At 39.9% G+C, this 21,335-nt stretch overlaps 2 protein-coding genes across 4 annotated transcripts; one reads left to right on the forward strand and one right to left on the reverse strand.

Annotated features, from left to right (window-relative positions):
• The first annotated feature begins 90 nt into the window (after nucleotides 1-90).
• Nucleotides 91-8,481, forward strand: znf277 (zinc finger protein 277). Of its 2 annotated transcripts, none has more exons than XM_044356035.1 (12): nucleotides 91-193; nucleotides 795-1,008; nucleotides 2,454-2,542; nucleotides 3,098-3,180; nucleotides 3,614-3,705; nucleotides 4,719-4,829; nucleotides 5,397-5,529; nucleotides 5,945-6,012; nucleotides 6,234-6,330; nucleotides 6,416-6,458; nucleotides 6,636-6,810; nucleotides 8,013-8,481. In XM_044356035.1, the coding sequence occupies exons 1-12, from the start codon at nucleotides 166-168 to the stop codon at nucleotides 8,200-8,202; spliced, it is 1,323 nt and encodes a 440-aa protein (XP_044211970.1). In that variant the 5' UTR covers nucleotides 91-165; the 3' UTR covers nucleotides 8,203-8,481. The 2 variants fall into 2 exon arrangements, with proteins under 2 accessions (XP_044211970.1, XP_044211971.1); XM_044356036.1 differs by having other exon boundaries at nucleotides 151-184.
• A 535-nt stretch (nucleotides 8,482-9,016) lies between these two features.
• Nucleotides 9,017-21,003, reverse strand: LOC122986405 (kinesin-like protein KIN-14E). 2 transcript variants are annotated; one of them, XM_044357658.1, is made up of 14 exons: nucleotides 19,968-21,003; nucleotides 18,747-18,875; nucleotides 18,139-18,258; nucleotides 17,794-17,856; nucleotides 17,536-17,649; nucleotides 16,169-16,282; nucleotides 15,819-15,985; nucleotides 14,281-14,941; nucleotides 12,193-12,335; nucleotides 10,700-10,760; nucleotides 10,254-10,462; nucleotides 9,989-10,175; nucleotides 9,592-9,687; nucleotides 9,017-9,456 (listed from the first exon to the last, which is right to left on the reverse strand). In XM_044357658.1, exons 1-14 carry the CDS (start codon nucleotides 20,088-20,090, stop codon nucleotides 9,307-9,309), a joined length of 2,337 nt encoding a protein of 778 aa, XP_044213593.1. In that variant the 5' UTR covers nucleotides 20,091-21,003; the 3' UTR covers nucleotides 9,017-9,306. The 2 variants fall into 2 exon arrangements, with proteins under 2 accessions (XP_044213593.1, XP_044213594.1); XM_044357659.1 differs by lacking the exon at nucleotides 9,017-9,456 and having other exon boundaries at nucleotides 9,596-9,687; nucleotides 9,977-10,175.
• Between the last annotated feature and the right edge of the window lie 332 nt (nucleotides 21,004-21,335).

Genomic DNA, 21,335 nt, shown 5'->3' on the forward strand with positions numbered 1-21,335 from the left:
TAATCTAGCGTCAGCCTTCAAAATTACATTTTACTATTGGCTTGCAAATACGTGAACGCACCGTGTCGCATATGCATTTACCAGGAGACCGTGAAGGCAGCATGTGGGCATTTCGCCGCCTCTGATTGGTCCGTTAACCGCTGTTTTGACCTTTGACGCAGGAAAATGGCCGCCTGCGATGGGAGTAAAGATGGTACGTTGACGTTTTAAACGTGTAATTTGACTTAAATAAGCTGTTTTGTCCTCTGAGCGGGTTTTTAAACCTAGAAATAAAATAACGAGTCTGTGTGTCTGACAGAAAACGCGGCTGAAACACGTTCAGCTCCAATATTTGTAATGTCTGGAGCTAAACAGCTAGCCGGCTATGCTAACAGGCTAACCAAGAGCTTGCAAGTGTTAAATGTACAAACTTCTATCCCGATGTTAAAGGTTTCTAACTGTTGTAACAAGACCAGCAAAAATCAACGCAACAATCTGCTTTCATTTAAAGAAAGGTCGTCATTCACTGTTGGCTGTACAATTATTATGATTATATCTGATTCCAGCTTCTCAAATGTGAATATTTTCTGGTTTCTTTAGTCTTCTATGATATTAAACTGAATATCTTTGTGTTGTGGACAAAACATGACATTTGAAGACGTCATCTTGGGCTTTGGGAAACCAATCTCAATTGATTAATTGAGAAAATAATTAACAGCTAAATCAATAATGAAAATAATAGTTGCAGCCCTAGACATTCCTCAGAGCACACTGTTTAAGAGTAATGTGTGTGTTAACTTGTGTTCCTCTCTCAGGTCAGGACAGTATACTGGAGCCGCTGTGTTTTCCAGAGCAACCAGCTGACGGCTCCAGTGTTCCCAGTCTGCAGCGTCCCAGTACAGAGCTGCTGGTGTGTTTGTTCTGCTCTGAGTCTGTTCCTCTGAAGCAGAAAGACGTCCTCCTCAAACATCTGCTGCTGCAACACAAGCTGGTCATCGCAGATGTCAAACTCATCGCAGACCTCCCAAAGTAATAACGTGAACCCTGAAGTTATTCACAAAACTCAGCAGCTCTTTGCAGAAAAAGTCTGTGAAAAATTATCTTTATTTAAGACTTTGAAGATATACAAATGTAACACAGACAAGGCTGGTATTGGTATTAGATCAATATAATAATATTATCATATTAATCTGCTGATTCTGCCTCATTGTTTAGATACTGGCTGGTCATTTTGTTAGTTTTTTTTCTTCTTTTCTTTTTTATTGACTATTACTGGAATTATACCGTGATTATATGGTCTTATTATGTTATGATTATTATATGTTTTTGTCTAAATGTATTCCAGTCAAATGTAGAATTACAAACTAACAATATAAGTTTGTTTTACTCATAAAAATCATCATTATCATGAACATCAGTGTGATTTTACAGAGAGCAGCAAAGATTAGTTGATTAATATATTAGTAGATTAACAGAGGAAATATTATTCTAATAATAGATTAATCATTTAATCAATTTTTAAAGAATAAAATGCAAAACATTCCCCAGTTCCTCACATACAGTGGAACAAATACAATGGAACCAAAATAGTTCATAATTAAGGACAAGGAGTAAAAGTTATGGTACAACTTAATTGCACTTATAATACAGTAATAAATAAAATACAGTAAACAAATATAAGGCTGTTATTTTCATTATTGATTTTTCTTGATTAATCCATTAGTTGTTTGATCTGTAAAATGTCAGAAAATAGTAAAAACTGTTTACTAGAACCTGAAGCTGCATCTTAAAATGTTTTGTTTTGTCCCGACTGACATTAACAACCCAAAAATATTCAGTTTACTGTTATGAAAGAATAAAGAAACCAGAGAATTTTGGCATCTTTATTTTAAAAAAAAAAGACAATTAATTAATTATCAAAATTCTTGGTGATTCATTTTCTGTCAATCAACTGATCAATTAATCACTGCAGCTGTAGTTCAGTTATAAAATGTTGTGATTCTGAATCACAAACTAATAAAATAAGTTTGTTTTACACATTAAGATCAATACAACATGGTTCATTTAACTTCATTTTGATTTGATTGATTTTGAGTTAATAATAACATCTCATTATGAGAGAAATATTTATATTGATTTCAACAACCTTACCTTTATTGAAATCATCTCTAACTGATGTTTTTTTCTGGTATTTCATCAGTTATGTAAACAATGTTATGACAGACAAAAAGTAAAATGACACATTTGCTTCAGAAGTTTCTTCTCAGAGTTGTCAGAGCTGCACAATATGACTGCAGATGTACTGCTGATGATACTATATGTTGAATATTAGATGGTAGCTATTTATATGACACTATATCATCAGTTGCCTAATAATATAATTAAAATTAAATAATATAGTTAATTAAAATCTTAAAATCTTCTCCATCATGTTGACTGTGAGCATTGCTGATGCATTTCCTGTCCTCCGTCAGGTACATGTTGTACTGGAAAGGCAGATTCTTGGAGCAACCAGTCACAGATTTCTGCAGCGTCATCAAGACAAACTCCACCGGCCCGCTGGGTGAGTAGAGTTAATGATTATTTTCATACTGATTATTTTTCCTATTGATAGATTAATCATCTGCTCTATAAAACATCAATAAACAGTAAAAAAAAAATCCCATCATAATATCGGAGAGCACATGGTGACGATGTATTGTTTTGTCCGATAAACCCCCCAAATAATCAGCCCAAGAGAAGCAGAAAATTCTCACGTTTAATAACTGGGAACTGTCAAATATTTGGCATTTTTGCTTGAGAAATTACAAACTATCAATTGATTATCAAAATTGTTGCTGAGTAATTTTCTTTCAGCAGTGAAGTACTGCAGTTCAGAGGGAATGAGATGTTCCAGATTGTGAGAAAACAAGACAAAATCCACAAACATAATAAATAATTTACAGTGAGGATAAAGTTAAAATGACCAAGTCACAAAACTGGAACCATACTGGAAACTGTGGTGCATCCTGCATCTGTGATCCTTCTGCTTGTGATGTGATTATAGTGTGAAAGCAGTCTTGACATCATCCTCTAAACAGTGTAAATGGTTCATTTAAATCTCGTCTTGTTCCTGCAGAGAAACAGGAGGACTACTTCCTGCTGTGTGACGTCCTTCCAGAAGACCGGATCCTCCGAGAGAAGCTCCAGCAGAAACGACTGGTGAGGATCTAAACACACATCAAACTCATCTCAAACTCTGCGCCGCAATCAGCTCCTGATTGTCTTTCACAAATCAAAAACCAAAACTAATTTCTGTTATGATGAGATTTCCTGTCGTCACAATTATGTCGGACAGTGTTTCCCTGTTGAGCTGCGGTGGAAGTATAGTAACAAAAAGAGGGACTTTAGCACTAAAAAGACTGTAACGTTGAAAGATATCTACTTGATTTGACTCATTTGGGCGCTGAAGGTTCATATGAGCTTCAGATAAACTTTTAAATACATTTTTGCACAGGAGGAGGACTGTGAATTTCGTCCTCCAGACTTGAAAAATTGTGAACCCGCCCTTTAAAAGACCACTTGTTTGTGAACAAGAGGAGGAAGTCCTGCTCTTCTTCTGTGGTGTTTCTCTGACAGTGTCGCTCTTCCGCAGGAGGAGGTGCTGGAGCAGCAGCAGAAGGAGAGAGATGACAGCAGCTTCCAACGTCTCTGCATGTTCTGCAGCGAGGAATTCTCTGGAAACAGGTACTGCACTCTTAGATGTGAAGTAGATTCCCATCAGCTGCTTAAACTTCAATAAAATAACTTCCTGAATGTTGGTGCATCAGTAAAGACATCTATCAGAACTAAACACTGTATTAAGGACAGTAAACTCGGCAGCCACACATTTCTCTGTTCTGTATTTCTCTGTTTTGTGTCTTCAGGTTATGTTAGCCCATTGTTGCTAACTTTGGAGCTAACCTCCTTTACTTTTCCAGCATTTGGGGAAACGACAGACGTGACTTTTTAGCATTTATTAACTGACACACTGTAGTCTGTACTGTACATTTACTGCCAGACTGACAACTTACTACTAACCTTTTCCTCTGCTCCGCTCGCATCCAGCGTCACTTCCCTTGTTCTCGCTCTTTCCCGCTCGCTACGCAAACATACTCCTTAACGGAGCCACGCGACCAGTGGTTTCCCAGGCAACGACAGAGGTTGACTCACGTACCGGAACAGCGCTGCACAGAGACTCCAAAACGCTGTCGATTTCCGATATCAAATATTTTAAAAATACTTTTTGGCCTGGCGGGGGTTCTCGTTGTGTCATTATGGAGAAACGCTGATTCAGTAAACGTTGAGTACAGTTAGACCCAGCAGTCTCCATTAGGTTGGGAGAGTTCAAAGTTGTGAAAACAACGGGGGTGTTTTTAATACACCCCCGTTGTTTTCACAGGTAATTTGTTAGTCTGTCCCCCCCCCCCGCCGCAGGAAATAATGGATTATTCCTGGAAAGCTGTTGATGTAGCACTTTTCTTTTTATGAAAATAACACGGAGATTATTCGACCAATGAGAATTTAGTCGGACGAGAGCATATCGACCAACTAATCGACCAGTCGACCAGCTACACTAGAGCCGTAGTCTTTCGATACTTTTTGACTTTCCTGCTCTCTCTGTGGCTCTCGCTAAAGACTTAAATCTTGAAAAACACACACATGTACAGTATAGTCCCACTTTTAAAAAAAAAAAAATCCTTCCACCATCATGTTTTCAGGTCGTCTCTGCTGAACCACATGGCCAGAGAACATTCCTTCAGCATCGGGCTGCCGGACAACATCGTCTACTGCGACGAGTTCCTCAACGCTCTGCAGAGCAAACTGGACAAGTAAGAACCGACATACTGAGACAGAGACCACCAGGTTTATCTTGTGTCTTTGTAACACTAGTGTGCAGTTAAAAAAAAAAAAGATAGATTTAGATCAAGTTGCTTGAAAATTGTCTTAAATTAAATCCTGAAACTGGATTTTCCAAATATAAACTGAGATTAATTTGTGCTTTTTGTCAAGAAATGAAAATGAGCAAGTGTGCGTGCAGTCTTCTTCCTTCAAGCGTGAAATGACAGTGTTCATATCTGTTAACACTGCTGTGCTTTAGCCCTTTGCATCCGATAGACATAATTTATGTCAGACTCATGATTCATGAACTGACACACCTTGTTAGATTCAGCAAGACTTACACTCTGAGTTGTCTTCAGCGTCGCAGTAATTCAGTGATAGTTGTCTGTACATCAGTGGTCACAGAGCAAACACAGCAAAAAATAAAAGCAGAGGGTTTAAAGGGTTAATGGTCCCAGCAAGGAAAAGGCTCTGGTGAGTTTAGTTCAGGAAGTGTTTAATCAGGTTTGTTCTATACTGAGACGTTAACAACTCTACACACTGTTTTTTATCTGCAGTCTGCAGTGTTTATACTGTGAGAAAACCTTCAGAGATAAAACCACACTGAAGGATCACATGAGGAAGAAAGCTCACCGCCGCATCAACGCCAACAACCACGATTATGATCGCTTCTACGTCATCAACTATCTGGTAAAAAAAAACCTTTCCTGTACCCTTTAGAGAGTAAAACCACCGGTTTTTTACACCTGGAACTAAATTTAGTCCCTGGTTCCTCCAGTTGAATGTTCTTTGTCTCCTGGGAAAGTTCCTGCGGCGTTTGATGAATTGATGAATTTTTAAATAGTGAACAAATAACCGTGGAGGCCATGATGACGGCTTTAAAAAGTTCACAAAGCTGCAAATTTTCTCATCTAAGAGGCCAGAACTAGAGAACATTTGACATTTTTACCTCACAAATGATAAATAACACAAGATAAAATATATGAATTCATTAACCCAAGTTGTGGAATAATTTTCTGTGACTATAGGGTGAAATATCAGAGGTTTTTGTTTTATTTTCTGTCTGATCTTAAAATGTCTGTATCCTATTTCTCTCTCTCGACAGGAGCTGGGGAAGACCTGGGAGGAAGTGCAGAGTGAGGACGACAGAGAGCTGGTTGACGAGGAAGATGAGTAAGTGTCTTCAGGGTCAGAACACTTCAATCTGAGGCCAAAACATCCAGGTTTCACTGACTTCCTGTGCACACTGACTCCCTCACTTTCATTAATCTCCTCTGAGGACACTTAGAGTTTAAAGCTTATTGTCCTTGAACCTTCTCAAATAGTTCTGACACTCTCACAGGGACTTTATCTTTTGTTCTATCAGCTGTCTGACATCTCTGTATCGTCCACAGTGATTGGTCGGACTGGCAGGCTCATCCCGTCTCTGCTGTGTGTTTGTTCTGTGATCATCAGTCCGAGACGATGGACCAGATCTACACACACATGAAGGTACAGCAAAAAAAACAATTAACAAGCAAGTTGTTTACCTGTTTTTACTTTATTTAACCACTGTTCATCATGTTTATTTTTTCAGGAAACTCATGACTTTGATCTCCATAAGCTGAGGATGGAACTCAGTGAGTAAAACCACATCACAAAATAAACACTAATGTCCAAAAGCTGAAAATTGGATTTAAAATGTATTAAACTGTGTGTAATATGTGCTTATGTGTAGGGATGGATGCATAAAAACTATGTCATGGATACATATTATGTGTCTTGTTGATGTTTCGCTCTGCTGCGTCTTTCCTCAGATCTCAGGTTCTACCAGCAGGTCAAACTGGTGAACTTTATCAGGCGGCAGATCCATCAGAGCCGCTGCTACGGCTGCCAGGAGAAGTTCGACTCCAGAGCCGACGTCCTGCGTCACATCGTGGCCGAGAGTCATGCGATGAAGCTGCCAGAGATGTCAACCTGGGACCAACCACAGTGAGTCCAACAGCTGTGTTTGCCTTTATTTAATTTGATTATTTTTTAGCAGTAACTGCTGTTTCCTTTAAAGGACACATTCTGCACATTTCCAGGTGTTTATTTATATTCTGGGGCTCTACTGGAATATCTTTGCATGATTTACAATTTAAAAAACTCTTATGCAGCCCCTCAGTTCAGCCTCTGTCTGAAACAGGCCGTTTTAGCTCCTGTCTCTTTAAGGCCCGCCTCCTGATGAGCCCACTCTGTTCTGATTGGTCAGCTTCAGGAAGTTTCCTCCGGCTCTGGAGGCTACGTAAACAAACATCCTTCTTTACTTGATATATAAACTTCTCAAACCCATCCGTACATGTTGGAGCCGATCAGATCCCAAATATGAGAATGAACAGCACATGGCAACACCTTAGCAACCACCTTAGCAACAAAAGCTACAGAACAGACGGCCGTTTATGGGAATGCACGGCAAGGTAGAAAAAAACGTTGCAAATCAAGCGTTTAAAGCAGGTTGAAGCCCTGACTTTTGATTTGCAGGGAGCATTTCTACACAGGTTCACCTCAAGTTTTGGAACTTTGGACCATGTTTGTATAGTAACAGGATATAAACAACAGAATATGGCCCCTTTAAACACAATAAACGTGTGTTTGAAGCCAGTGAGGGATGACGTCATTGCAGCTTACGTTGCTGTCTGCCAGTGTTGGAAATTCTACATTTCCAAACTTTTATGTGTATTCTTTGACAAAAGCATGATGGGAACTGTAGTCCCAAAACTCAGAACATGATTATCCCCATAAATAGAGGTAAGACAAAAAGTAACAATAAGAGTGACAAAATCATTTTTTTGTATATATTTTTGACATTATCAAGGCTCAGAATGTATATAATAAATAAAAATCATTAAATAAAACAAAGGAGAAAAGGCGAGTCGAGATAATCCCACTAAGCTTCTCTGTGTATTTTCACTCATTCACATTAGTGTGATATTGTGTTACAGATGGAAACTATAGTTTTCTTCTATTCATTCATAGACAGATACGTGTGCTGTGTTAAATCATGTGAGCATACAGGCAAAAACTCCATTTCAAATTGCATAAAACTATTTTTATAAAATAAAAACTGTGCTAGAACATGTTAAGTACAACATAATAATACATACAACAGTGAGAGTTTAGAGTTTTTACCTCTGACCTCAATCTCTCCTCAGGTATTACTTCCCCACGTACGAGAACGACGCCCTCCTGTGCACGCTGTCCGACAGCGACAGCGATGAAAGCGACGAGGTAAATCACGGAGAAGACATCCCCGTTATCGCAGAGGACATTTCAAATCTCAGAGCGCTCAAACAGACCAGCGTCCTCAACCAGCTGCTGAAGAACAGAAGCTCCTGCAGCTGAGACGACGGACGCACAGTTTGGACTCCTTTGTTTTCTGGACGGATCTTCTTCTCATCAGACTGGTTGCCCACACAAAGAATAAACCTTCCGGGCACGTTTTTCTGAAAATGTTTAAGCACTTCACCATGCTCTGCAAAAAACAAACTACTTTATGCAGCCAGAATGTGCACTTTAAAAGCCATGAGAAGCCTCTTCAGGTACAGACTCAGTAAAGATGTTGGTGAGCAGTTCAACTGTTGCTAAACTACATTCAAATAATAAAGATGCATTGTGATGTTTTTCTTGAATATAAAGTTATTGTTTACTTAAACCTGCTGATGTTTTGTCCACTAGTTTTCAGCAGAAACAAGTAGTGAACAAAACACTGACATATCGTCAACCTCTAAGTTGAACTTGTTGGTAAACAGTTGCTTATTTCCACATCCAGCAGTTACGGAGCAACATTATCATTCATTTGGAGTCGTGTTTCTGTCCACCTGGTGAATCTAAATCCAATATTCACTCTGTTTTAGCTCTCTACCAACTCCTGAGGGAAATATCTGGCTCTTTAGCTGCTGAATGCAAGCAAGCAGGTAGTGTACAGTGGCTTTTTAGAGCTTTTTCTCTGAAAACAGCTGCCTGCTGCGGCTGAAAACGACGCTATGGGAGAGCTGAGAGTGAACCAGAACAGTGAAGTTGCAGCCGGACAGATAAACAATGAGCTGAAACTCACTATAAAGCTGCAGAGTCTCTGATAATTCTCTGTAGGTTCATCACTACATTGTCATTTCATACACTTATTATAAAAAATATCAATTATAGCTGCTTTAAACTATAAAACTGAAACTATAACCAGACTCAATTGAAGTATATTTTTCTCTATATTTCATGACAAATGAAGTGCAGATTAAAATCTTAATTTAGATCCTGCTGGATGCTCCTGATGAATGCCGGCGATACATGAACCACAACATCAGCCGGGTCTCTCCTCACTTCCTGTAATCTGTCTTCTGTCTAAAATGTACATATGTATACAAAAACAGCACTAAATCCCTGAGCTGTGACACATCACACAGAAGATTAAAGAGTTAAATAAATATCACGGCCAGAGCTTCAGTTTGTCGTCTACTTGACAGTCTTGTTGTTTTTAGCCGGTACGATGTTCTGTGTCGCTTTGCCGAGTGAAACCTGTCGTATGGTTGAACCAAACTGCAGCGTGCTCAGAGTTTCCACCACGTCCTTCGTGTCTGGACTCACGTTCACAAACACGCAGCACTGCGGAGAAACCAGAGGACACAGCTGTTAGCGATAAAACAAGGCGGACATGTAAACACTATAAACTCACAGCAGCGAGTCTCATATGTTGGTTGTTTAAAGACGAATGCGAGTCTTCGGTATTAAGAGTTTTACCTTCGCGTCTCCGCTGAGGCAGGGCTGCAGGAGGTGGGTGAGTTTAGAGTTTCTGAACGGGATGTGAAGGGCGTTACACTTCAGAGCGCTGAACACCTGAAGGAGAGACAACAGCGACCTTTGACCTGACTGAACACTTGATTTATTTCTCCGTATAAAAAGTACCGTCAGGGAGGCGTCTGATTGGTCCCAAACGTATCCTGCAGCATGACAACGAGCCCAAACATCCAGCCGGAGTCATAAAAAACTATCCTCATCAACAAGGAGAACAAAGAGTCCTGCAACATGATGGTTTTGACCCTGACCTCAACATAACGGAGTCGGTCTGGGACCAATCAGACGCCTCCCTGATGGTGATGTTTTATGGAGAATAACAACAGCGTACGTGTCATCACACCTGTCCCAGCGCCGTCAGCGACTTGTTGATGGCCGCCGCCTCCACCAGCCTCTGACCCTCAGCTTCGGTTCTGGAGATCCGCTCGGATCCGGCGAGGTCACACAAGGTCAACGTACCGCGAGACATCAGTCCTGACACCTCGTCTGAACCCTCCACCTCCAACGCCACCACCAGGTGAGAGCGGGAACTGAGGATGAGGAAGATTATGTCACTGATAACATAATGAATTCTGAATTTAAATCGGTGGTATTTCTGTATTACTCACCTCTGTATGTTCATCTTGGTTGAGGCGATCTTTCTGTTCTTTTCTCCCGTCTCCATGACGTTGAGGATGTCGGACTCGGTCTGGACTTGGACCCGGGTCAGACCTGGGACAGACACGGACTTCCCCTGGACTCGGATGTCCAGCGCGGCGCCGGGGCTTTTGGCCAACAGGTCGTTCAGGCTGTCATTATAAATCTCCAACATGGAAATCTAAAAATGGCAAATGTAGATTCATCTGTTCGGTTCTGACCACAATAAATGAACTGTGATGTTTCTACTTTTAAATGAATAGAAGGAAATTTGAAGCTACACAAGACATGAATCCAGTTTAAGGCTTAAGAAACAAGCTAATTCATTCCTACACTGGCTCTGTAAGAGAACAGAACATTAGATCGTTACTAATATACATATATTTTCCATAAATCCCTTTTAAATCAACGGTCATACCTTCAGAGTATAAGACACCTTCTCTTTTTCTGCACAAATGCGGAGTAGTTCTCGTATAGACCTGAGGACACACACACACACACAAACATCACTGTTTCACTGCAGACGTGAGGAAAGAGGAGACGGTGGTGATGATCAGAGTGTTGTGTTGCTGTTGTTTGTCTCCTCTCTGACAGGAAACTCAACCTCTCCGTGTAAACCGACTCTCTTTCTGTCAGCGCTGCGCCTCATCACGTATTTATAAATTGTTGTCGGGTAACACATCACATAATGAGACGCAATTAGTCTCATTTGGCCCCTGACAGCGATTCATGTTCCAAACAGAGAGATAACCAACTGCTAGTGGTGGAAGAAGTATTCAGATCCTTTACTTAAGTAAAAGTACCAATACAGCGATGTAAAAATACTCCATTACTAGTAAAAGTCCTGCATGAAAAATCCTACTACAGTAAAAGTACATAAGTATTATGAGCTTGATGTAGTTAAAGTATTGCAGTAAAAGTACATAAGTATTATGAGCTTGATGTAGTTAAAGTATTGCAGTAAAAGTACATAAGTATTATGAGCTTGATGTAGTTAAAGTATTGCAGTAAAAGTACATAAGTATTATGAGCTTGATGTAGTTAAAGTATTGCAGTAAAAGTAGTGGTTTGGTCCCTCTGACTGATATATTATTATATATGACATCATTAGATTATTAATAGTGAAGCATCAGTGTTAGAGCAGCATGTTACTGTTGTAGCTGCTGGAGGTGGAGCTAGTTTACACTACTTTATATACAGTTAGCTAGTTTAGTCCAGTGGTTCCCAACCTAGGGGTCGGGCCCCTCCAAAGGGTCAGCAGATAAATCTGAGGGGTCGTGAGATGATTAATGGGAGAGGAAAGAAGAAAAAACAAAGTTCTGATACACAAATCTGTTTTCAGTTTTTGAACTTTTTCTCTAATCTTTGATTTTTGCTGAAATATTGGATCATTTGAACATTTATTGAAATGAATCCATGTGAGAAGTTTAGAGGGAAAAATCACTATTTGGTGGAGCTGTTAACAACTCATAGACATGTGAAATGTGACCCCGACTACACACTGCTTTTTGTAAGACGTCAAAAGCCAAAAAGGTTGGAAACCACTGGTTTCATCTTTAACAATGTGTTGTATTTTAAAAGCTTGTTATATTATCCATTGTGTCAAATCTTCATCTGAAAAGTAACTAAAGCTGTCAAATAAATGTAGTGGAGTAGAAAGTACAATATTTCCCTCTGAAATGTAGAAAGTAGCATCACATGGAAATACTCAAGTAAAGTACAAGTACCTGAAAACTGTACTCAAGTACAGTATTTGAGTAAATGTACTTAACTGCAGAGGAAGTTTAAATGTGTTCAGATTCAATTACACTCTGGATTAATAACATTTGAATATTTTCAAAGTCAGCTTTTCTAGATGTTTGAGGAGGAAATCATCTGTTTCATCTCTGTAAACTCTGAAGTATCTCTGACCTGATGTTGACTCCCGGGTTCCCTTTGCTGCCCATCATGGTGTACGTCTTCCCGGAGCCAGTTTGTCCGTAGGCCAAAATACAGACATTATATCCGTCAACGCAGGAAGTAATCACCGGCAGAGTTCCTGCGAACACCTCTTCCTGCAGAGAGGAAGCAGAAGGGGGAGGATGAAGATGATGTTGGATGGAAATCAGTAAAAGAGAAACTCGTCTTACAAAATCCAGATCTAAAATAATAAAGAAGATCTGATGTCTCTTTTCTAACTTTTCTGTTCCATTTGAAAGAGATTCTTGATCACAGCAGGACTCGACTCTTTAAATAATGTTTCAATTAAATCTTATGAGACTGTGTCATTCTTTTAAAGAGCTGTTTCACAAATAAATCATAAACCAATCAGTTTTAATAGCGGACATGCACTGCTGCTCTGGGAGGGTACAAAGCTCGTAACAGCACAGAGGTCGTTAAGTGCTGCAGCTCGTTAAGGCTGCTGGCCTTCCCAAATTAGACATTACTCTGGTGTTAAACAGTTTGCAGGACTAGATTTAACTGTAAGCCTTATGCTATTTAACTACTTATATCTAAGATAGATAGAGGATAGATAGAAGATTCTCCTCTGGGTCATTCAATATCAGTAAGTGCTAGCTGACTATGAATTAGCTCCTCTAGAAAGCTAATATTACTTGTCAAACTACATTCCCCCACTTCCAGTTATTGAGCTAAGCTAGGCTAAGCACATTCAACCAAAAGCATGGAAGTCTTTTCATCAAACACCTGGTTAAAGTGTGAAGCTAAATTTTCCTTGAAATGCCTTTTTCATGTGTGTGAAACTGTGGCATCTAAAACCTTAAAAATATTTTTGTAGGGGCTCTCAATAATTACACAAATTAATGAGTGTAAAGATTTTTGAATGGAAATGCCAGAAATGGTTGAGGTTTTTCAAAATAAATAAAGAAAAGGATGTTGTAATCATATCTTTAAACCAGGAGAACACTTTGCTGAACTTAATAATGGTGACTAGTGCTTCACATAGCAGAAAAGACAGAAAAATATGACTTATTAATTAGAAGTGTAGAGTAGTATAGACCTGTATTTCTGTTCTATCAAAAATGTGCAAAGTATAGGTTATTTCATATGTTTCACCTCCATGGCGCTGCACCCCTCTGCATTTCTGAAACACCCTGTAAGTCCAATAGACAGATAGTCTTTGTTTCTCTCATGGAACAAATTAAAAAAAAGAATTTCTACATTATAAATAATTGAACAAATACCTTTAAACAAGACCCTACAGCCCTGCTAGACTGGACTTTGATACAGCGACGCTTTGAGTTAAATGCTAACATTAGCGTGCTAACATGCTCACAGTAAAGATGCTAACATGCTGATGTTTTGCAGGTTTAATGTTCACCATCTTAGTTGAGTGTGTTAACATGCTAACATTAGCTGATTAGCACACAACACAAAGTACAGCTGAGGCTGATGGGAATGTTGTTAGTTTTGCAGGTATTGTATTAAAAAACCAAACCAAGGTGCTGGACGATTTTGATTTTGACCAGATGATGGTGCTAGATGAAAAGTCAGAGGATCACAAAAAGTTATTATAAATCATCCTGAGGAGAATATGAATGTGTGTACAAAATATTATAAGATCCATCCAATAGTTGTTGAGATATTTCAGTCTGTACCAAAGTGTTGGACTCAACAACTGACTGAGCATTTTCTTAAGCATCTTTGCTTCAACTACACTCACTTTTAGTCCACAGAATCAGGTCCTCACATTTTTAAACACTTCTTATATTTTCAACAGGATGTAGGATACTTAAGGGTGTGGTGTCATATATCTACATAAATCAGTTGGATAATGATATATAGTAGGGAGTCTGTTTCGGAGGTACAGACACTTCCAAGTACTGATTATCATTTAACTGGAATATACAACATGTCTTCTGTCATTGTTTAAATCCCATTTCTCCTAATTTCTGTCATGTTTGATCTCTTTGGAAACTCAATCAGTTTGAGTTGAGTTCAGTGTGTTTAAACAATGCTAGTGGCTTCAGAGAGGTTGAAGAGGTCAAGGTAAGGTATTACCTGTGTGCTACTGGGAGGGTAGACCTTGTCAAACTGGAACTTCTTCTTGCTTCCCTTCTGGACGACCACCACCTCCTGGTCGTCCGTTTTCTCCAGGCAGGAGCTGGATGCTGAGCTCTTCCTGCAGCGGCAGAACACGCGGATGTTTCCCTGCAGCTCCAGCAGCTTGTTGTACAGACTCTTCCTCTCCACCGCTTCCTTCCTGTAGAGGGATCGCAGTTCTTCCACTTCCCCAGCTGCCTCCTGCTCCATCTGGGCCACTTTCCCCACGCCGTCCTTCAGCTGCTCCAGCTGGTTCTTCATGTCGGTCAGCGCCTGGTGAACTGTGGATCGAAGCTGCTTGTTGGAGACGTTCAGCTCACGGGTCAGTCGGCTCACCTGGCGGAGTTGGCCTGGGTCCACAGTGGGCTTGGTGATGGTTTTCGCGGGCGGGACAGCAGGAGCCCGGCGGTTCAGGAGGGATCGGATCTTCTCTCGTGCCTCCTGCTTGTCGGCCTCCAGTTCAGCCAGCTTCTGGTTCAGGTGCTGGATGACATCATTCAGGTAACGGACCTCCCTCGCAAGGTAGCTGTTCTTCTGGAAGAGATTGTCCACCTCCTTCTCTTTGGTCTGGAGCTTCTGCTTCAGATCCTCAATGACCCGGTCCCTCTCCAGGAGGGCTCTGTTGGGTTAAAGTGAGACGTTTGGTCAGTTTAATAAAGCAACTCCTGCTGTAAAGACAGAAGCTGCTCCGTGTTAGCATGCTACATGCTAAACATCAGCTTGTTGAAGCCACTATGTGAATGATTCAGAAGTTACCGTCTTTGATATTACCAAGAATTAAACTGTTAGACAACACTGCTTGATGACACAAATTCTACAATTCTAACTCTGACGTCCAATGTTAGCACGTTAATATGCTAACATACTCTAAAGTCCAGATGAAACGGCATTTCAAGAGAACCTAACTTCTGTATCACGACGTATTTCTGAGTGAAACAGGATAGACAGGCAGGACATAACTTTGGGAAGATTTTGATTTGAGTGTGCGTGTCATAATGAGTCTGAGCTCTGTGCCACTAAAAGTCAAAGATTGATGGATGGATGTCATGACATTATTGGTTGAAATTGGTTGGTTCAAGCCTACGTAAGCACACGTCATTTTTTGTTTTACAGGAAGAAAACATGATTGGATTTTGATCTAAGTATACAAAGAAATTGATTTTTTGGTATTTTTGGTATATATTGTTAAATAGGTGCACAATATGACCGGGGATGTGATCTAAAGGGGTTTAAAAGGTATTTTCCCATTTCATCTCGACTTTACTATTAGCATTGAGCTAAAAGCACAACTGAGCCTACAATGAAAGTCTAAAACCTTACAGACAGCCACCCTCAGGACAAACCTGCCACACCAGCGGTAACAATCAGCAAAACAGTTTTTCAGGGTTTTTTTTGTGTGGACTGAGCATTACAGCGTGAAAGAGCTCCTAGCCTAGCAGCAGAATTACAGGTATGTTGAATGTAGTTCTGGAGCTAATCCTGCGTTTTCTGCGGACCTGAAGGAGTTGAGGTCGGTGTAGTTGTGATCGGCGCTGGGAGAAGCCTGCAGGAGGATTTCTCCGAACATGGTGAGATAGACGGAGATGACTTCTTCAGGGTCGTAGTTACACTGTCTGAGCGCTGCAGTGATCTCCTTCTGGTCCACCAGGCCTGGCAGGGCAGACTGCAACACAAAAACCAAGCACAGCCTTCGTCTTCAGTTCCTTTTAGGTTTACATTCACAGAGGGAAACTAAACTGGGAGATATTAGATTGAACTAATACTCCCGTGAGCCTTGATTGATCATAAAAAGACTGAGAACTGTTTAGAGGAAAGACACACCAAGCAGCATCAGAGTCTTCCTCACCATGACTCGTTGGACTCGGGCTTGGACAAACTCAACGTTCATCTCCCACTGCAGCGGCAGCAGCAGCCAGACGCCCGCTTGGAGATCCCAGAACCTGCAGATATTCACCCTCTCCTGTAAAACACCAGAACATAACGGAGAACATGTGGATGTGGATTAAGCACTAATGAACTGAAACCCTTCACTTAAAACTAAACTGAAGAAAAAAACCCTAATGTAGTACTAGAAAGAGCATAAAACACATAACTAAATATAAGTGTGCTGGCTAATTTGGTAAAACAACAAAAGGAGGTGCCAAAATTGGCATTTTTTAACATTTTTTTACACATACTAGCTTAAAGTTGTATCTTTGTTGTAGCTTTTTTATTAGTCACACTAGTTGTGTTCGGAAGCGAATATTTGCTTCCCATCATTTGCACAAATTTGATCGCTGGACTGTGTTTGTTATCCCCAAACAGCCAACGTACCGACTGCACGTTTGCTGTAAACTAGCTAGCAACAGACACACTGACTGTGTCTGTGTTTGCGTTCAGCTCCAACTCTGATTGAACTCTGAATTAACAAGAGACTTCTGTTATATCCCTCCAGTCTAATCTCTTTCTCTGGATGCATGGAAAATTTTTCACTCGAGTTGAAACATTTTCAACATTTTCAAGTGCGCAGATGTGTTAATTTGCACTGTCCTCGACAAATTTGCATCTAATCTGGTCTTTCCATTGACTTTGTGTGCAATTGTGCCACCTATAAAATTCACTTCGCATTCTGTCCTCCCCACCTGGCCTGAGTCTACTCTAAAGAAACTTGTTGGCCGCATGTGGATGCCTCATCACTCTGCAGTTTCGGCCTGTACTCATCTGTCCTAACAGATGAGCAATTGAGTTGATTGGTATTCCTGGAGCCAGACTATCCTTACATATCACTATTCAATCTAAGTAATTCTACACGTTGTCTTTAGACCCATTTGAAGTGAACAAATTGCACATCATCGCCTCCACCAGTTCTCAGTCATCACTGTGCAACTTAGGACACTTTCCAACAACTTACTTTGTGCCAAGCAGCACTTTGTTTTGGTTTGTCTATATATAATCTTGGATGTGAGGAACATACAAAAAAAGGATCTTAGAAATAATGACAGACATTCAGTGGGTCTTTACTGCAACTGTGAGTTCGAGCAGAACACAAACTGAATTTTAGAGGCAGTGAGATTGCAAACAAAGCCAGTAGTAAGAAAATGGTAAGATGAGTCTGGGGCTGTGAGGAGGACCCTTGTGGACGGCCTTTATTCCAGGAGGGGTGTCAAGTATCAGTAAGTAAGTAAACCATCAAGTCAAAGTTTGAGTGTTTGGAGTGTGGCAGCTCTGTCTCACCTCAAACATGTAGGTGATAACGGTCCCTTTGCCTTGGATGTAGATGCTGCCGATGCGGTCGTCCTCCCTGACCGCCGGCTGGCTGCTGGTCTGAGTCTGCGGCTGACCGGAGCTCTGAAGGAACAAAATACTTTTTTTTTTTTATCCTGCAGCATGTTCTCCATGCACACCAACATATCCTGTCTGTCTGTCTGATTTGTCTGAAAGTCTCAGAACATTTATTTAATTTGCATTGAAATCAATTACCAACAGACGCACCTCATTGTTGGGGGTGATGAAGCGTCCCAGACTGTGCCACTCCTTCGGAAAGGGCTGGAGCTTCTGTTAATGACAGAGTAACTATTAGGAGTCCAGCTACATGTGTAAAAATAATTAGAAACCAGACTGCATGCAGAAAACAGAGGAAACAAATGAACTTTGACCTCCATGAGTGGCCTCAATCAGTCAACATAAGGTAAACAAACATAATCAAATTTCTGACTGAATAATCTCCATCACTGCCAGCTCGTAAACATGCACACTAGATTGTATTGTTTTTCCAGAGGTCTATAATGTATTTATTTTTCCAGTAGGATATGTTTTTTTTTCTCCATGAGTTCCTACCTGCGACTCGTCAACATAAACTCTGTTTCCGTGATGGTTGAAGCAGCTGTAGAGCGTCCCGTTGTTGTGGAGGAAAGTCTCAAAATCCAGAGACACTTCTTCACCTTCGTCCACAGTTTCCTGACGATAATTATTCAAACATCTTACTTTACTGTTTAGTTAGTTTTGTCGCATTTACAGCAACAATTCTCAAAAGATTATTGAATTTATTTACTAAAATTCATTATTTAAAAAAAAAATATGTAAAATATATAGATATATATAGAAAATTCAAATGTCATAATTATCAACAAAAATGAAGAAACACATCAAATACAATATGTGTTTATATATGTACATTTTCCCCATATGTCCTAAAATAATTACTCTACCATTTTAAATAATTTTTCATATCTTATGAAGTATTTTAATAAAAATGACCTTTTTTTGTATTTTCTAAATCTGTATAATCCTACATATAATTTAAATTTTACATACTATAAGTGTAAATATTTCTGTCCAAATAACAGAAATGTAACAGATACTGATACTATGATGTCATAGTTGTATTGGATAACAGGACAGATGCATTATTAATGTGTGAGTGAACATTTTTAAAAGCTTCTCACATTCACTGCTGTGTTCATGACTGTTTGTGTTGTTTCTTCTTCTTCCTTCCTTTGAGTGTTGAACTCTTCACTCTTTAGAGACTGGATGTCCACAGTCTGACTGTCAGGCTTCACTGCTTCTTCATCTGCCTGAAAACACACCAGAAATATTAATCGAGTCTGGTCTGGAAATCAGTGACCTTCTCCTCTTTTTAAATATTGTCATCGATACCAGAGGTGTTAGAAGAACTCAGATCCTTTACTGAAGTAAAAGTACAAATACAACAATGTAAAAATACTTCATTAGAAGAAAAGGTCCTGCATGAAAAACTGTACTACAGTAAAAGTACATAAGTATTATGAGCTTGATGTAGTTAAAGTATTGCAGTAAAAGTACATAAGTATTATGAGCTTGATGTAGTTAAAGTATTGCAGTAAAAGTAGTGGTTTGGTCCCTCTGACTGATATATTATTATATATGACATCATTAGATTATTAATAGTGAAGCATCAGTGTTAGAGCAGCATGTTACTGTTGTAGCTGCTGGAGGTGGAGCTAGTTTACACTACTTTATATACAGTTAGCTAGTTTAGTCCAGTGGTTCCCAACCTAGGGGTCGGGCCCCTCCAAAGGGTCAGCAGATAAATCTGAGGGGTCGTGAGATGATTAATGGGAGAGGAAAGAAGAAAAAACAAAGTTCTGATACACAAATCTGTTTTCAGTTTTTGGACTTTTTCTCTAATCTTTGATTTTTGCTGAAATATTGGATCATTTGAACATTTATTGAAATGAAAGCATGTGAGAAGTTTAGAGGGAAAAATCACTATTTGGTGGAGCTGTTAACAACTCATAGACATGTGAAATGTGACCCCGACTACACACTGCTTTTTGTAAGACGTCAATAGCCAAAAAGGTTGGAAACCACTGGTTTCATCTTTAACAATGTGTTGTATTTTAAAAGCTTGTTATATTATCCATTGTGTCAAATCTCCATCTGAAAAGTAACTAAAGCTGTTTAATAAATGTAGTGGAGTAGAAAGTACAATATTTCCCTCTGAAATGTGGTGGAGTGGAAGAATAAAGTAGCATCACATGGAAATACTCAAGTAAAGTACAAGTACCTCAAAATTGTACTTAAGTGCAGTAGTAGGCTAAATGTATCCTTCTTAGTTTCCACCACTACTGGATACTGATAAAGTCTATCTATTCTATATAAAATGCATGAAATAAACATGTATTTACCTGCAGGGTGTCGTCGCTCCGTCCCGCCGGTGTGGAGGCTCGGGGCGGGTCAGGCTGAGCCCTCACACCGCCTTCCAGCCTCTCCGGTTGGGATACTTCACTGACGGACGCTCCGCTGCCCATCCCGACATCCAGACAGACGAACACAGCCGGAGAGAGGAAGAGGAAGGCAGGAGCAGAAAGAACCAACAGTGATGTCAGCGGAGAGACAGATGAGAACAGGTGCAATCTGACACATCTCAGGTGACTCCAGCGACATGTTAACGACTGTCGATACAACAGCCAGGAGACTGACGAACCAGCGGTCTCACCTTGATAACTGAATACCTGAGACTCCCAAACAGTCAGTTAGACCTGAAGAAGCCGCTCAGTTGAGAGGCGACACGTCTTCAAATTGTCTTCAATCAAGTCCAGTTGCCCTCGATTCAGAACTTCATGTGTAACGATGACCTGCTGACACACCTGTCCGCGTGACATCACCAAACAACTCAGCATGTCTGCCGCCACAACGAGTCAATATCCGGGAAAATAGATGAATGATACCAAAATGATAAACCTACTTAACATCCGGTATAGATGCTAACGGACAAGTGTGATCAAACAGGTGTTTCTCATGTGGTGAAAGTGACGTCATGCCAGTGTTTTTGTTCTAATATTTGTGCTTTAATTAATATAATTTGGTCCGAGTTAAATTAATGTTTAATAGGGGTGTTTTTTTTTTTTATATACACAGAGTAGACTCTACTCGATCAAACTAATAATAATTTTAGCAAGGTTTCATGTTCATAACTCATTTTGAATGAAGACAAGCAGGCCTGCAACTAATAATTATTTTCATTACTGATTAATCGTTTGTACGGTGGCCCTGAGGTGCAAAACACAACATTCCAGGAAACACAACAATGTCGTCGTGTTTTGCACCTCTGGGCCACTAAAGTTTTGTCTCTAAAATATCAAATTAATGAAAAAATGCTTATTAAAATGTTTCTTAGAGCCTGCGGTGATGCCTTAAATGTCCTGCATATTTGGATGTTTTGTCCAGTGCAAAACATCCAAATATGCAGGACATTTATGAGGGAAAGAGAGTCCACCAGGATCAATATCAGCTCAGAAATCATTTATATCCTTTTTATGTCTTAAAACACACAATTTCAACCGCATGTTGTTCTGATTCTGATGTATCATGTATTATCTTTGGTGTGGGCCTCCTGGTCTTTCTGAAAGATTCAGATCAGCCCGAAAAAGGAGGTAAAATCCTCTGAAAATCAATTATGGTTATCAAACAAACGCCATCACTTCTAATTCATTGGCAGGTTTTTTTTTAATACAGGGAGCAACATTAAAATATCTTTAATTTACATGGTGGAC

This window comes from Thunnus albacares, chromosome 7 (genome assembly GCF_914725855.1).
Source record: "Thunnus albacares chromosome 7, fThuAlb1.1, whole genome shotgun sequence".
NCBI classification, from domain to species: domain Eukaryota; kingdom Metazoa; phylum Chordata; class Actinopteri; order Scombriformes; family Scombridae; genus Thunnus; species Thunnus albacares.

Coding starts and splice junctions, on each gene's coding strand:
- LOC122986405 (XM_044357658.1), bottom strand. CDS start 20,090: ATGGGCAGCGGAGCGTCCGTCAGTGAAGTATCCCAACCGGAGAGGCTG. Junction 14,942..15,818: donor ACCGACCTCAACTCCTTCAG/GTCCGCAGAAAA, acceptor TTAACCCAACAG/AGCCCTCCTGGAGAGGGACC. Junction 10,761..12,192: donor AACCCGGGAGTCAACATCAG/GTCAGAGATACT, acceptor GTGTGTCCTCAG/GTCTATACGAGAACTACTCC.
- znf277 (XM_044356035.1), top strand. CDS start 166: ATGGCCGCCTGCGATGGGAGTAAAGATG. Junction 3,181..3,613: donor AGCTCCAGCAGAAACGACTG/GTGAGGATCTAA, acceptor GCTCTTCCGCAG/GAGGAGGTGCTGGAGCAGCA. Junction 6,459..6,635: donor TAAGCTGAGGATGGAACTCA/GTGAGTAAAACC, acceptor GTCTTTCCTCAG/ATCTCAGGTTCTACCAGCAG.